The following is an 11527-nucleotide window of genomic DNA, read 5'->3' as shown; positions in this document are numbered from 1 at the left end:
AGAATCTAGATAACATCACCCTAATATGCTGTTAAGTTTACGTTCCAGAACGACATAATCATAATTCAACACTTTATTGCTCCATGATCTGGATTTGATCAAAAATAACGTTCAGCGACATATCTGTTCTTAATATATGCAGCGTGCATGGGCGTCCGCAGGGGGGGAGGGGGGGCACTTGCCCCCCCTGGAAAAACAGAAAAAACGCAAAGGGTAGAAAAATCAGCAACTCAAAACACAACAAACATTTACACAGTGTTTCATGGAAACTATTCCTGAAACAGAAATTGAAGACGCCGTGGGTCTCTACCGAACTTGTCAATGATCTTGTTAATTAGCACATTTTTCTGTTGTTTTATTTTATCGCGGTGAACACTGAGCATACAGATGCCGGACAATCGTTGATCACTCATGGTTGTTCTTAACCAGGTCTTTACCCTGCGCAGGGTGCTGAAAGACCGTTCAACTTCGCATGAAGTTGCAGGCAGCGTCAGTGCGATGAGAATAGCTTTGCGCACTGCAGGAAACATGTTGGTGTGCTTCACCAGCTCTATCATGCCTAAGGAGCTGCTCAGTGGCATGTGCCTCTGTAAGTCATACCACGCTAGACTTTCTTCGACAAGATTGTCAATGCCATACATTTCCTTTACAGATAGAACGATGTGTTTAAACTCCCCTCTTTCTGTTTGCTGCATTTCTTTGGGGTGCAATTTGAAAATGTTGAAATACGGTTTGTTGCTATCACCAAAGCGAATTTCGAGAGATTGGATCAAGGAATCCATGTAAGGGATATAGGTGGTACGACGATAATATTCTTCAATGGTGCCCCCCACATTCGACCGGTGGATCTGGCGTGCGCATCGCCTGGGCACAGTCAAGTCGACACCAAGTTTATCTGCCAGAGTTTTTACCTCGGGCATGATATCCTCTGAAAACACACGCTCAGCACCCTCTCTGTGAGCCCGGAAAGCTTTTAACAGCAGGTCAATATGATTTCGAACCCCAAACATGTCCATGTCAACTGCCTGTAGCAGTTGGGTAACTGGCTCCAGCATTGCCGAGTACTTCGCAATGATCTTCAGACAGATGAGAAACATCGTGGTTCCAGCTGTACACTTAAGCTGATGTGCCGTCTGCCGTGTACTTTGTGACTCGTGCTGATTTATCTCAAGTTGCTCCAGTTGTATATAGATTGCACAAAAGTTCTCTGAAAACTTGCGAATGCTTTTGTACTTCGCACTCCATCCAGTGCCGGATTAAGGGTCTGCTGGCCTGTAGGCACATTTTATAAGTGGCCCGAAAATCAGGGTGGCCAACTAAAAAATTAGAATTATCATTGTTGGCAAATCTTGTCACAAAGATCGCTGTTGCAACTATAACTCAGGGTAGGCCTACCGTGCAAAAACTTGGTCATATGCCTAACTAAATTACAACTTTGCGCGTTTTTTGCGATTGAAAACGTGTTAACTAGTTTTCGGAGGTCAATCTTACGGAGTAGATCGCTTTCAATACACAAAATAACTATTTTGAAAACATAACTAAATTTCTAATGATTTTAAAGTGGCCTGGATTTTTGACTGGCCTGTAGGCACGTGCCTACTTTGCCTAATGGTTAATCCGGCACTTACTCCATCTGGTTTCACACAACAAAGGTACACTCGAAACGAGTCTCCTGCGCTTTGGACTTTCACGGAAAAATTTGATGATAGACTTCACAGTCCCAGTTGTGTGGCTAACATCTGCGACGGAATTTAAATCATTAACGACCAAGTTCAGTCGATGTGCGGAGCAGTGCACGAAAGTGGCTTTGGGATAGATACTTCTGATACGGGCCTGAACACCGTTGTCTTTTCCTGCCATTGTTGAGCATCCATCGTAGCCTTGGCCATACAGTTTGTTCAGATTAAGACCAAATTTTTTTACTTCGTTGATAATAGCATCTGCAATTGTGGCAGCGTCCATCCCTTGAAGAGGAATGAAACCAAGAAATTCCTCACGTATGGTGGCTAGGTCATTTTGCTGACCTTTGCAGATCAACAAATCTTACACCGATCGACAGCTGCTCGGTGCCTGAAATGTCTGCAGTTTCGTCTGCAATAATGGAAAATCCGATTGAAGTATTTGCTGCTTCTACAACTCCTTCTCTCACTATTTCTTCAGAGAGATTTATCAACTCGTTCTGTATACGAACGGATGTGTATCTTGCATTTTTGCTTGCGCTCTCCACGTGATCCTTCAGGATAGTGTCCCCTGCTTCTACTCTGAACTGCAGGAGGTCGAAGAAGTTACCCGAGTTACTTTCCTTCCCCCTCAGTGCAATGTCATGACTGCAGCAAAACAGGATGCTGGATAGGATAGGAAGAAGTTTCTTACGGTTTTTTGTGACTACTTCGTTAACCGCTTCATCCATTTGACTCGAGATTGACACCTCTGGGTTTTGCACGGCGTTGAGAAAACCTGTACAATCTTGCAATGCGCCTTTGTGCCAGGAGGAAGCCATGTGATTTCTCGCGCATTCATTAAAATCTTTATACTTAATAAAAGGGGTCACAATAAACGCGCCCTTTTTGCCTCGATGCAATGGTTGAGGAAACAACACACAATACTTGCACAGAGCACCTTTCAAAACGCTTGAATAGGCCAGCCATGGAGAATATTGGTCTATTCACGCGTGGCGGAATGAGCGGGAGCCATGAGAATCGCTGTTATAATTGTATTCATTTGGTGGAACATATGGGTTGATTAAAAGGTCGTATCGATGATCATCAGATAAACGTTTTGTAGACTTTACGTATAGTCCTATGTCCCTATCTTGAGGCAAGTGATTGGCTACTTTCGCAGGTGGTGTTTGGAATGGATCTTGATTGCTTATAGTAACTAACGGGTTGTCGACTCTAATCTGCTTTGCTGGTTTGGTATGCGTTACTGGTATAAACTTATCTTCTTCATTTTGCTCTGACTTACGTTTATTTAAAAACTTTCTGATATCCATCGTTCCTGCCAACAAAAATACTAAACTTTTATCTGCTAGCGAAAAACAACACCAGATAAACAAACCCCGTCAAACGCACAAGTTGTAACTGTTAACATAATAGTTACTATACAACAGATTAAATGAATCAAGCATTATAAGCATTGTTACATATAACAATAACTCAGCAAAAAGCTTATTGTTACGTCATTGGTGGAAGTGTTAAAAAGCCACAATGTGATATCTTCACTGTGTCTGTTGGTGCATCTGATTTGGTTTGTAAATGTATTAAATCCCGTATCCGGTAAAAATATTTTGCCAACATTCCAGATATTTCAATGATAGTTTATATTGTTTTTTGTGTGTAATATTTTGCTACTTTGGGATTGTCAAGAATGAGTACTGTGGTACGTACCACTGTCAGTTGATTTTGTCCTTAAATACCATTTCTCGAACGGCGATATGACGATGCCCCCCCCCCCCCTGTGTTTTTTTCTGCGGACGCCCATGGTAGCGTGTAAAAAATATTGGCCTTGTGTTTTCTCAAAGTGCGGCAAGCTTGTTCTCTTGATTTCCACCCACCAAAATGTCATGTGCAAAACTGCAAATCGGACAAGATTAATCGGATTTCATTTCACTCCGTGAAATAAATGCGGCGGGAGCTCAAGGGAAGTGAGTTTGATGCACTATGAGCTGACCTAAACACGATACGCAGGAAACGTTTGTGAGACCAGTCCAAGCCGGGGCTCGAAAATTCATAGCCATGCTTGAGAAAGGGGGTGGAGTTTGACAGGAAAACAGACCAATTACTGTAAAGAAAGATCGCGGATAAACCACTTTACGAATTGGAGACACACGATGTCTGATAGTGGACAATAGGGATTGCTATATACCAACTACAACTTGCTTAAAAAAAGAACATTTTAAAGGCTTACCTATTTTGCCTACATCTAAATATCTGCCATAAACCTGTTTTAAACCAAAAAAGGTGCGAACCACAAATTTATGAGTCTTCACAAATTGAGAGATTTATATGCAGGGCCCTGGAGAGAAGAAAAACATGCTGGTGCAAGTCAATTTCCATAGGAATTCTAGAATAGTTTGTTCAGTTGCATCATAGTTTAGGCGCAGATGATCAAGCATTTAATACGTTCATTCGTCAATAAGAACAAACAAAAGCATGTTTGCAAATGGTAATTCACACTCATTAAACAGCTTGGACAAGAACGTCAAACCTTAAGAGTTTCAAAACCTAAAATTTTTTTACTGCCTGTGCGAGAGCGTTTGTACGGCAAAGTAAACGCTTAAAAGCATACTTGGTCGTGACATGTACTGCGTTCGTTTAAACCAGGGGTCACCCAACTACCGCCCGCGGGTCGGATCCTGCCCTCGAGGTCATTTCATCCGGCCTGCGACCACATTTTTTGGTTTGCCAAACCGTATCGATAACTTTGTGACATTCAAAAGTTAGTTTACTCCTTACGAAAGTTTTTCTGCCATGACGTGTACAATTATTATGTTATATAGTTCCATAGGATTACGACGCTTTTTGAAGTGTTAATTGTGCGCAAACAATGATCTTCATTTGTTGTGACGTAATTTAGAAGCATTGCTATTAAATTATATCGCACGGTAAAGTTCTGCTATTGTTTGTTTGCAGGCAACTGAACCGATTATTTGGTGAAAAATTTCCTCTAAGTCTTTTCACTGCTAAAACTCAAGTATTGGTGACTTTAGTCGGACTCGAGACCCCATCACTGCTAAAAAAAACAAGGTGTTTTGGTGAACTGTAGCGTTGGTTACGGTAAAAAAAACAAAGCTGTGACCAAATTAAATAGGTGTATCAAATTCTAGTATAACGTCCAGAAAACTCACCAGCACTATGTAATCAGTAGGGCAATTATTTTTTGACCTGAAAAACGAAAAATTTTGACCTACAAATTGAAAATGTTTACAAATTTTGACCTTAAAAAACTTTCTTTTACAAAATTTTGACCTATGAAGAATTTAAGTAGTTAAATTACGCATTATCGTTCAAAAAGTTAAAATGTGGCTAGGCTAATCTAACTAGAGCGAAAGAATGTGCAAAAGTCTAAGAAAAGGGCAAAATCTGAACATAGACCTAACCTATTCTGAAAAGGGAATGAGCTAATTAAAAATCACTGCCAAAAAACTGCAGCTAAGACACAACGAAAATTATTCAATACATTTGTATAAACGAAAGATACATGCAGTATCTAAAGCAAAACCGAAGCAAGAGCTGCACCTAACCTGCAGCTGCCGTAAAATGACTTGGGACCTACCAAAATTTTGCACGTTTTGAGGTGTGTTGAGCATCACGCCATATCAACCTAATTGTTTCACTCACTTGATGGTTTATGATTCGCAATAATTGGGGCAATGGGCCAATTACAACAGTATAAAGTAGGCTACAAGGTGTAAAACGAATAGTTTGTTGGCAGTGCAACCACTACAACACCACGACAATGCAATTTGTAAACAATTTTAACTTTGTAAAAAAATTTGAGTTTGTAAACAATTTTGACAATTTTTGACCTATTCTAAAAAAATTGACAAAATTTTGACTTTTTTTGACAAGTCAAAAAATATTTGCCCTAGTAATCAGCTCAAGTGTGCACTATAACAGCACTCCCTATGATAACTAAAATAAATCGACCGCTTGGCAAATATGCACAAGCACCAATTACTTTTTCATAAGTCAGGCTAGGGTCGGCAAGAAAAAGTCTCTTCGCAAAACGCCTAGCAATGAAAAAAATACTCTATACAAAAGAAAACATGCAAAAATATCAGGTTGGTGTTAAATATAAAACGGTAAAGTCAAATGATCTAAAACAAATATCGAAGTTTCATTAACAGTAAAAAAAACGAGCGATATTATATCGAAAAAATTAGTACGCCTGGCTGGTCCCTGAGTTAGGCCCAAATCATAGAATACTAACCATATATCAGTGTTTCTCAACCTTTTTTACTCTGCGACCCTCCTGAGGTTTTCTAACACAACGCGACCCCCATCAGAATGTGTTCAAACAGCATTTACTAACAAACGTCGTGCAGAAATAAAATGGTAGAAGCCTCATGTCAACGCATAAACCTTTAATGATACGGATAACACCATGTCGAGTAGCGTTGACGACTTTAAAAGTGCTTGGCCATCGCGACCCCCAGGTTGAGAAACACTGTCATAGGTCGGCTGTCGATTGTTACGTCACGTCCGTCACGATGTTACGAGCATTTACGTTGTGCTGAGTCGATTGGTTCTCGCATTAAAGTTTGTGAAAAAACGGTCCCTACACATTGCGCTGTACCAAAATGCTACCATGAGTCGATTCAAAAATGGAAGGGAAAGCTGAAGCCCCGAATTGGCAAAACTTTGCAAAATATAGGAAACATAAATTATGTCTAAAAGCAGTTAGCCCACAGGACTCCTGGCAGGTTATGTTGCGCAAACACAGTGTGGATTATAACTTTTTTGTTCCACTCTTGCAAATGCCCTAACTGTCAGCGTTTTTACAGATATGTTTTTTATTCGATAAGAAGAAAAACAAACACAACAATAACACAACAGAAAGAACACTTATGCGGTAGCGAACGATTTATTAAAGACCTGCCCATTTTGCTTTATGCGTTGAAAGTTTCCTTCTGTTTAAAGCAGTGGTTCCCAAACTGGGGTCCGCGGTCCCTTAGGGGTCCGTGAGGCAATTTTGGGGGGACCGCGAAGCGGTTCAAGTAATTCTATAATCTTATTTGGCGTCAGTTTGTGCCACTAAATAAGTTTAAAATCAAAGTAGAATTGATAATCACCTGTCTCTAATGCTAAACAATGGCTTTTATTGAATGACAACTATCAAAAATGCAATTGTTCGCGCACAATCGTAATGTTTTTGTCCTGTTTGTGATGTCACATGCTGTCTTTGAATGATTTTGTGCGCAATTTTGCATAACTGGCTAAAATCCTGCAATCAACTTTTGTTTTTATGAAATGCACATTTAGGCTTAAGGACCGCGAGCCCTCGAAATAATGGCAAAGGGACCGATTTGAAAAAAATATGAAAAAGTTTGGGAACCACTGGTTTAAAGCCTCAATATATTCAGAATTCTTTGCATATTGCACTGTGTTAAGGAAAAAGTCTAAGAACTATATTTTCGCGTAGGCCTACCTGCAACGGTAAATTACAAAGCGCGCACATAAAAGCAAACAGTTCAATAATTTAGATTCGCTAAATAAACCAAATAAATGGTGTGTATTTGTGACACCAAACGAATACAAAACACAAAGGGACGTAAATTCAGTTTTATCAAAATGTATCGCAATTTTGTTTCCATTGTCGAATTGTAGCAGATTAGGTAGGCCAAAAGTTTTTCCCAAGGGGTTGTATTCGAAGCAAGACCCAAATTCCGTACTCAGCTTCGTTTCTGTGTTTCAGGAAGAACCGTCGTGTAGTTTTTTTTTTATTATAAACCGCTATTGGTTTCGGTCGATTCACTTAGTTGCATTATCTTTCTGCAATCAGTAGGCTACTGATTTACCTAACTGTTCGGAGGGGATAATTTGCATACACGGTCCTTGAGCCTGTTGCCAGTTGCCTCGAAACCAGCATTCTGACTCCATTTTGGATAAGGCACTTGTTTCTATAGGACACTATAATTCTCGTCAAAATATTTTGACCCCCATCGAAGACATGGTATTTGCCCCTCTCTGTTTTAGGTTTGCGTCAAGCGTTTTTCGTTTAACTCGTTCCCATTTGGAACCCTACAGAAACTGAAGCAGTTTGGTTTTGAGTTTGCGTAAAAATGCGATCGGTAAGGTGATCGGTAAGACACTTACTTTAAAAATCAACATGGGGATTACTATAGACTTTTTTAAACGATGCGGCCTATCGGAAATTATAGCGAAATGTGGGGCTGCTGTGAGGTCCAGTGTTAGTAGACTGCTTAAAGCTTTTTAGTTTTTTTTTTTTTGGCTGTCGATACACATAAATGGTTGTTGGCTGTGGATACACATAAAACACACAATATCTAGCAGTGACTGTGCTTTCGAGTCGTATACTAGTGCTTTGTCCGTGATTACTGTGCAGTTTTCTTTGTTGACTTTTATCTTTACCACCAACTCATCACTGTCCGTAGATCGAGCGGTGCCTGAGTCTCTTCGTCACATAGACGGATCATGTGGGGTGGCATTTCTCTGAACCTGTGCAGTCTTTTTTATTATCACGATCTTCTTTTCCTAGCTATGAACAACTTCTGGCGTTGCGTTACATATTGCTTCAACGAATCGCTACATTGCTGTGATGGAATTAGACGAAATCACCTCCCCCAAACAGATCCATTTCATCTTGAGAAGATCGATAATATAGAAGGGTTTAAAACAATAGAGTTTCAGATTGAAAATAAAAAAACAGCGAAACCTGCTGGTAAGTGTTTTTGTTTGCAAGCCAATTACAAAGTGCTTCGTAATGTTTATAAAAGGTACTTTTGTGTAGTAGCAAATATTTTGACTAATTCTTAAAAAAACTGTCATAAAACACAAATACTGAGAGTATTTAAACTGAACAGTATCTGGCCCGTCAACAGGCAGCATGGTCATCGACGATCACCGTTTATTTAATTCAATAACTAGGAATGGAAAGTATTTTCCATGTAACGAGATCAGTCGATAAATCTTGGAATATATATTTCGCCTAATGGCATCATCAGTAGGACTGATGATGCCATTAGGCGAAAATATATATTCCAAGATTTATCGACTGATCTCGTTACATGGAAAATACTTTCCATTCCTAGTTAAAACACAAATATGACATCTGAAGATGTATTTTTTCTCTTTGTTAAATTAGTTTATTGGTAGTCAATATTTGGTCAACTTTAAAAGTGCTGGTACCAAACACTGCACAGTATTTAACGAAAGTGTATGAAACATCATAGACCAACAAATAGGTTTTGGAACAAACTTTACCATTTTCTAGTGTGTTGTTGCATGTGTCACATATTGTACCTTATTGATTTGCTTGTTTTTCTTACAAGACCTTTTTTGCAGAGGCAGTGCGGGAAATCCATCCAAATGTGCTGGAGACCCCATATACAAAGGACGTTGGTGATTATTTGAAACATGCGCCCGCTAGAAAAGGAGATCGCTTGTCCTTCAATTCAAGTTCGCCCGCTTGAACTTTGTATGTGGGGTTCCAGTAAAACTGGAACAGTGGTGTTGTTCATTTTACTTTTTCGCGTTCTTTTCATACATCTTGGTTTCCTTTCATTAAATATTTTTAACTTGAAGGTGGTGGACTACTTACAGCGACTATTTGACGTTTTGTACAGACGAAAAATGGACGTCGATAGCCGATAGGCGAGAACAGGCTTCTTTTGGACATGGGTTTTCGACTAAATATCGACGCAGAATAGGGGAGAGTGGGGTAAGTTGTTACAAGGGCGGTTTGTTACATAGATACTACATCGGCTTTTTTCATTATTGCGCATAATCATCACGACAAAAAGACGATTATAACGAGCAAACACATATAGCCATTAGCGCAGTTGGGCATTCCACTTCACTCTATATTTCCACATAGTATCATTTTTTCGAGAAACAAATTTTTCATTGCACTTACAACGTTTCATCTCATAAACAAACATTTCCACCTTTGGCCTCAGTTTTTGAATCTTACTTTTGTAAATAACAAATCTAGCAATCAAAAGCAAGCAGTTAATCAAGTTCAAAAAACCTTTTTCAAAGCATTCAGTGTGGATTCCAAAGAGTTTTATACAATTGTTAAGGTCGATTCGATTACACATGGCACTGTCAATCCAGGCACTTACGCTTTCCCAGTATACCTGGACATGAATACAATCACAAAATAAATGGTACATGGTTTCTCTGCACACACCACAAAATGTGCACACATCAGCCTCCGCAATCCCAAATCCATAAAGCCTATCGTTTAGAACAGGGCGGGCAACATACGGCCCGCGGGCCAGATCCGGCCCGCGACGGGGTTTTCAGCGGCCCGCGGACAGTTTCCGGTCTTACATGATAATGTGGCCCGCGGCCACAGTCTGCCACAATCACCCACTACTTGCTTACTATGTCAAATTATAGTTGTAACGGACAGTAACGCTCCCCAATAAAAAAAAAAACTTTCCTGCCGTTGTTACCATTGCACCATACGTCCATTGTTACGACATAACTGCCAACCTTATGTGTGGTCTGCTTTCACGGTTTCCTTTGTTTCCACACGTGTACCCTAGTTATAGTGTTTTAGCAGTACCTAAGTCTGTGGTGTATGCATTAAATTTGCTGTGGTGAATAATTTTATGTTATATCAGTTAGATTGTTTGGACTGTATTGTAATTGTGACGTTCTTGATTGTATTTGGTTTAGTTTAGGTGGTCAAGAATCCGTTTTAAATCACTGGATAAATACGCGATTAATGTGTCGATTCAGGAATCCGGCCCGCCAAGTACTTCGTTTTCCCATATCAGGCCCGCCGACTGGAGAAGTTGCCCGCCCCTGGTTTAGAACAATGGCTCTTAGGTTGAATTTCATTTGGAAGGAGCGCAGTCTAGTTTCCATTGTACATTCGTGCAAGTTTTTGTAGATATCTGACCAGTTTAGGGGCGCCCCTTGTAGAATTAGTTCCCATTTTTGTTGCTGCTTGATAGGTTGCTGTTTATTACCCGAAGCAAAGAACTCGTACGCATTTTTGGCTGTGGATAATTTGTCTTTTATTCCTGTCCATATTTTGTCCTGGACTGTTTCTCTGTCTGGTTTGTTAGGTGTGTATGCTTCCCAAGTTGTTGGAATTGCCGCAATAAGGCACTGGTAGTTTGCATGGTTTTGATTGTTGTTTATCAATTGGTAATTTTCGCAAACGCTTTCGAAGCTGCGATAGTCTAAATCAGTGGTTCTTAACCTTTTTTCCTTGCTGCACCCCTTTCAAATCACTAACCAATTTTCGCACCCCCTGGGTTTTTGTATTTATACAGAATTGACCAGCCGTTCCCAAACTGGGGTCCGCGGTCCTTTAGGGTCCGTGAGGCAATTTTTGGGGGACCTCGAAGCGGTTGAAGTAATTCTATAATCTTATTTTGCGCCAGTTTGTGCCACTAAATAAGTTTAAATCAATGTAGAATTAGGAATCGACTGTCCCCAATTGCTAAACAATAGCCTTTATTGCATAAAAACTACCAAACATGCAATTGTTGCCACACAATCATATTGTCTCTTGTTTTGTTTGTGATTTCACAAGCTGTCTTTGGATCCGTGTTGAGGGCAATTTTGCATAACAAGCTAAAATCCTGCAATCAACCTTCGTTTTTTCTGAAATACACATTCAGGCTTAAGGACTGCGAGCCCCTGAAACAATGGCAAATAAGGGACCGTTTTGAAAATATAATGAAAAAGTTTGATAACCACTGGAATAGACCTAACCAACCTTAATGATTCAGCATCCCCGCACCCCCTAGGAACAGTTCTCGCACCCCTTGGGGGTGCGTGCACCCCTGGTTAAGAACCCCTGGTCTAAATTGTTGTCTATAATT

At 40.1% G+C, this 11527-nt stretch overlaps 1 protein-coding gene across 1 annotated transcript; it reads right to left on the bottom strand.

Annotated features, from left to right (window-relative positions):
- Positions 1–58: 58 nt before the first annotated feature.
- On the bottom strand, positions 59–2514 carry LOC145228130 (52 kDa repressor of the inhibitor of the protein kinase-like). The gene has a single exon (XM_080093125.1). The coding sequence runs from the start codon at positions 1095–1097 to the stop codon at positions 270–272; it is 828 nt and encodes a 275-aa protein (XP_079949251.1). The 5' UTR covers positions 1098–2514; the 3' UTR covers positions 59–269.
- Positions 2515–11527: the final 9013 nt, after the last annotated feature.

This window comes from Phallusia mammillata, chromosome 5 (assembly GCF_965637545.1).
Source record: "Phallusia mammillata chromosome 5, kaPhaMamm4.hap1.1, whole genome shotgun sequence".
NCBI classification, from domain to species: Eukaryota; Metazoa; Chordata; class Ascidiacea; order Phlebobranchia; family Ascidiidae; genus Phallusia; species Phallusia mammillata.
Note: the sequence above shows the minus strand (reverse complement) of the source record. Positions and strands in the feature narration are given on the sequence as shown.

What these genes read in the sequence shown, in the direction of transcription:
- LOC145228130 (XM_080093125.1), bottom strand. Translation starts at nt 1,097, where the DNA reads ATGTTTCTCATCTGTCTGAAGATCATTGCGAAGTACTCGGCAATGCTG.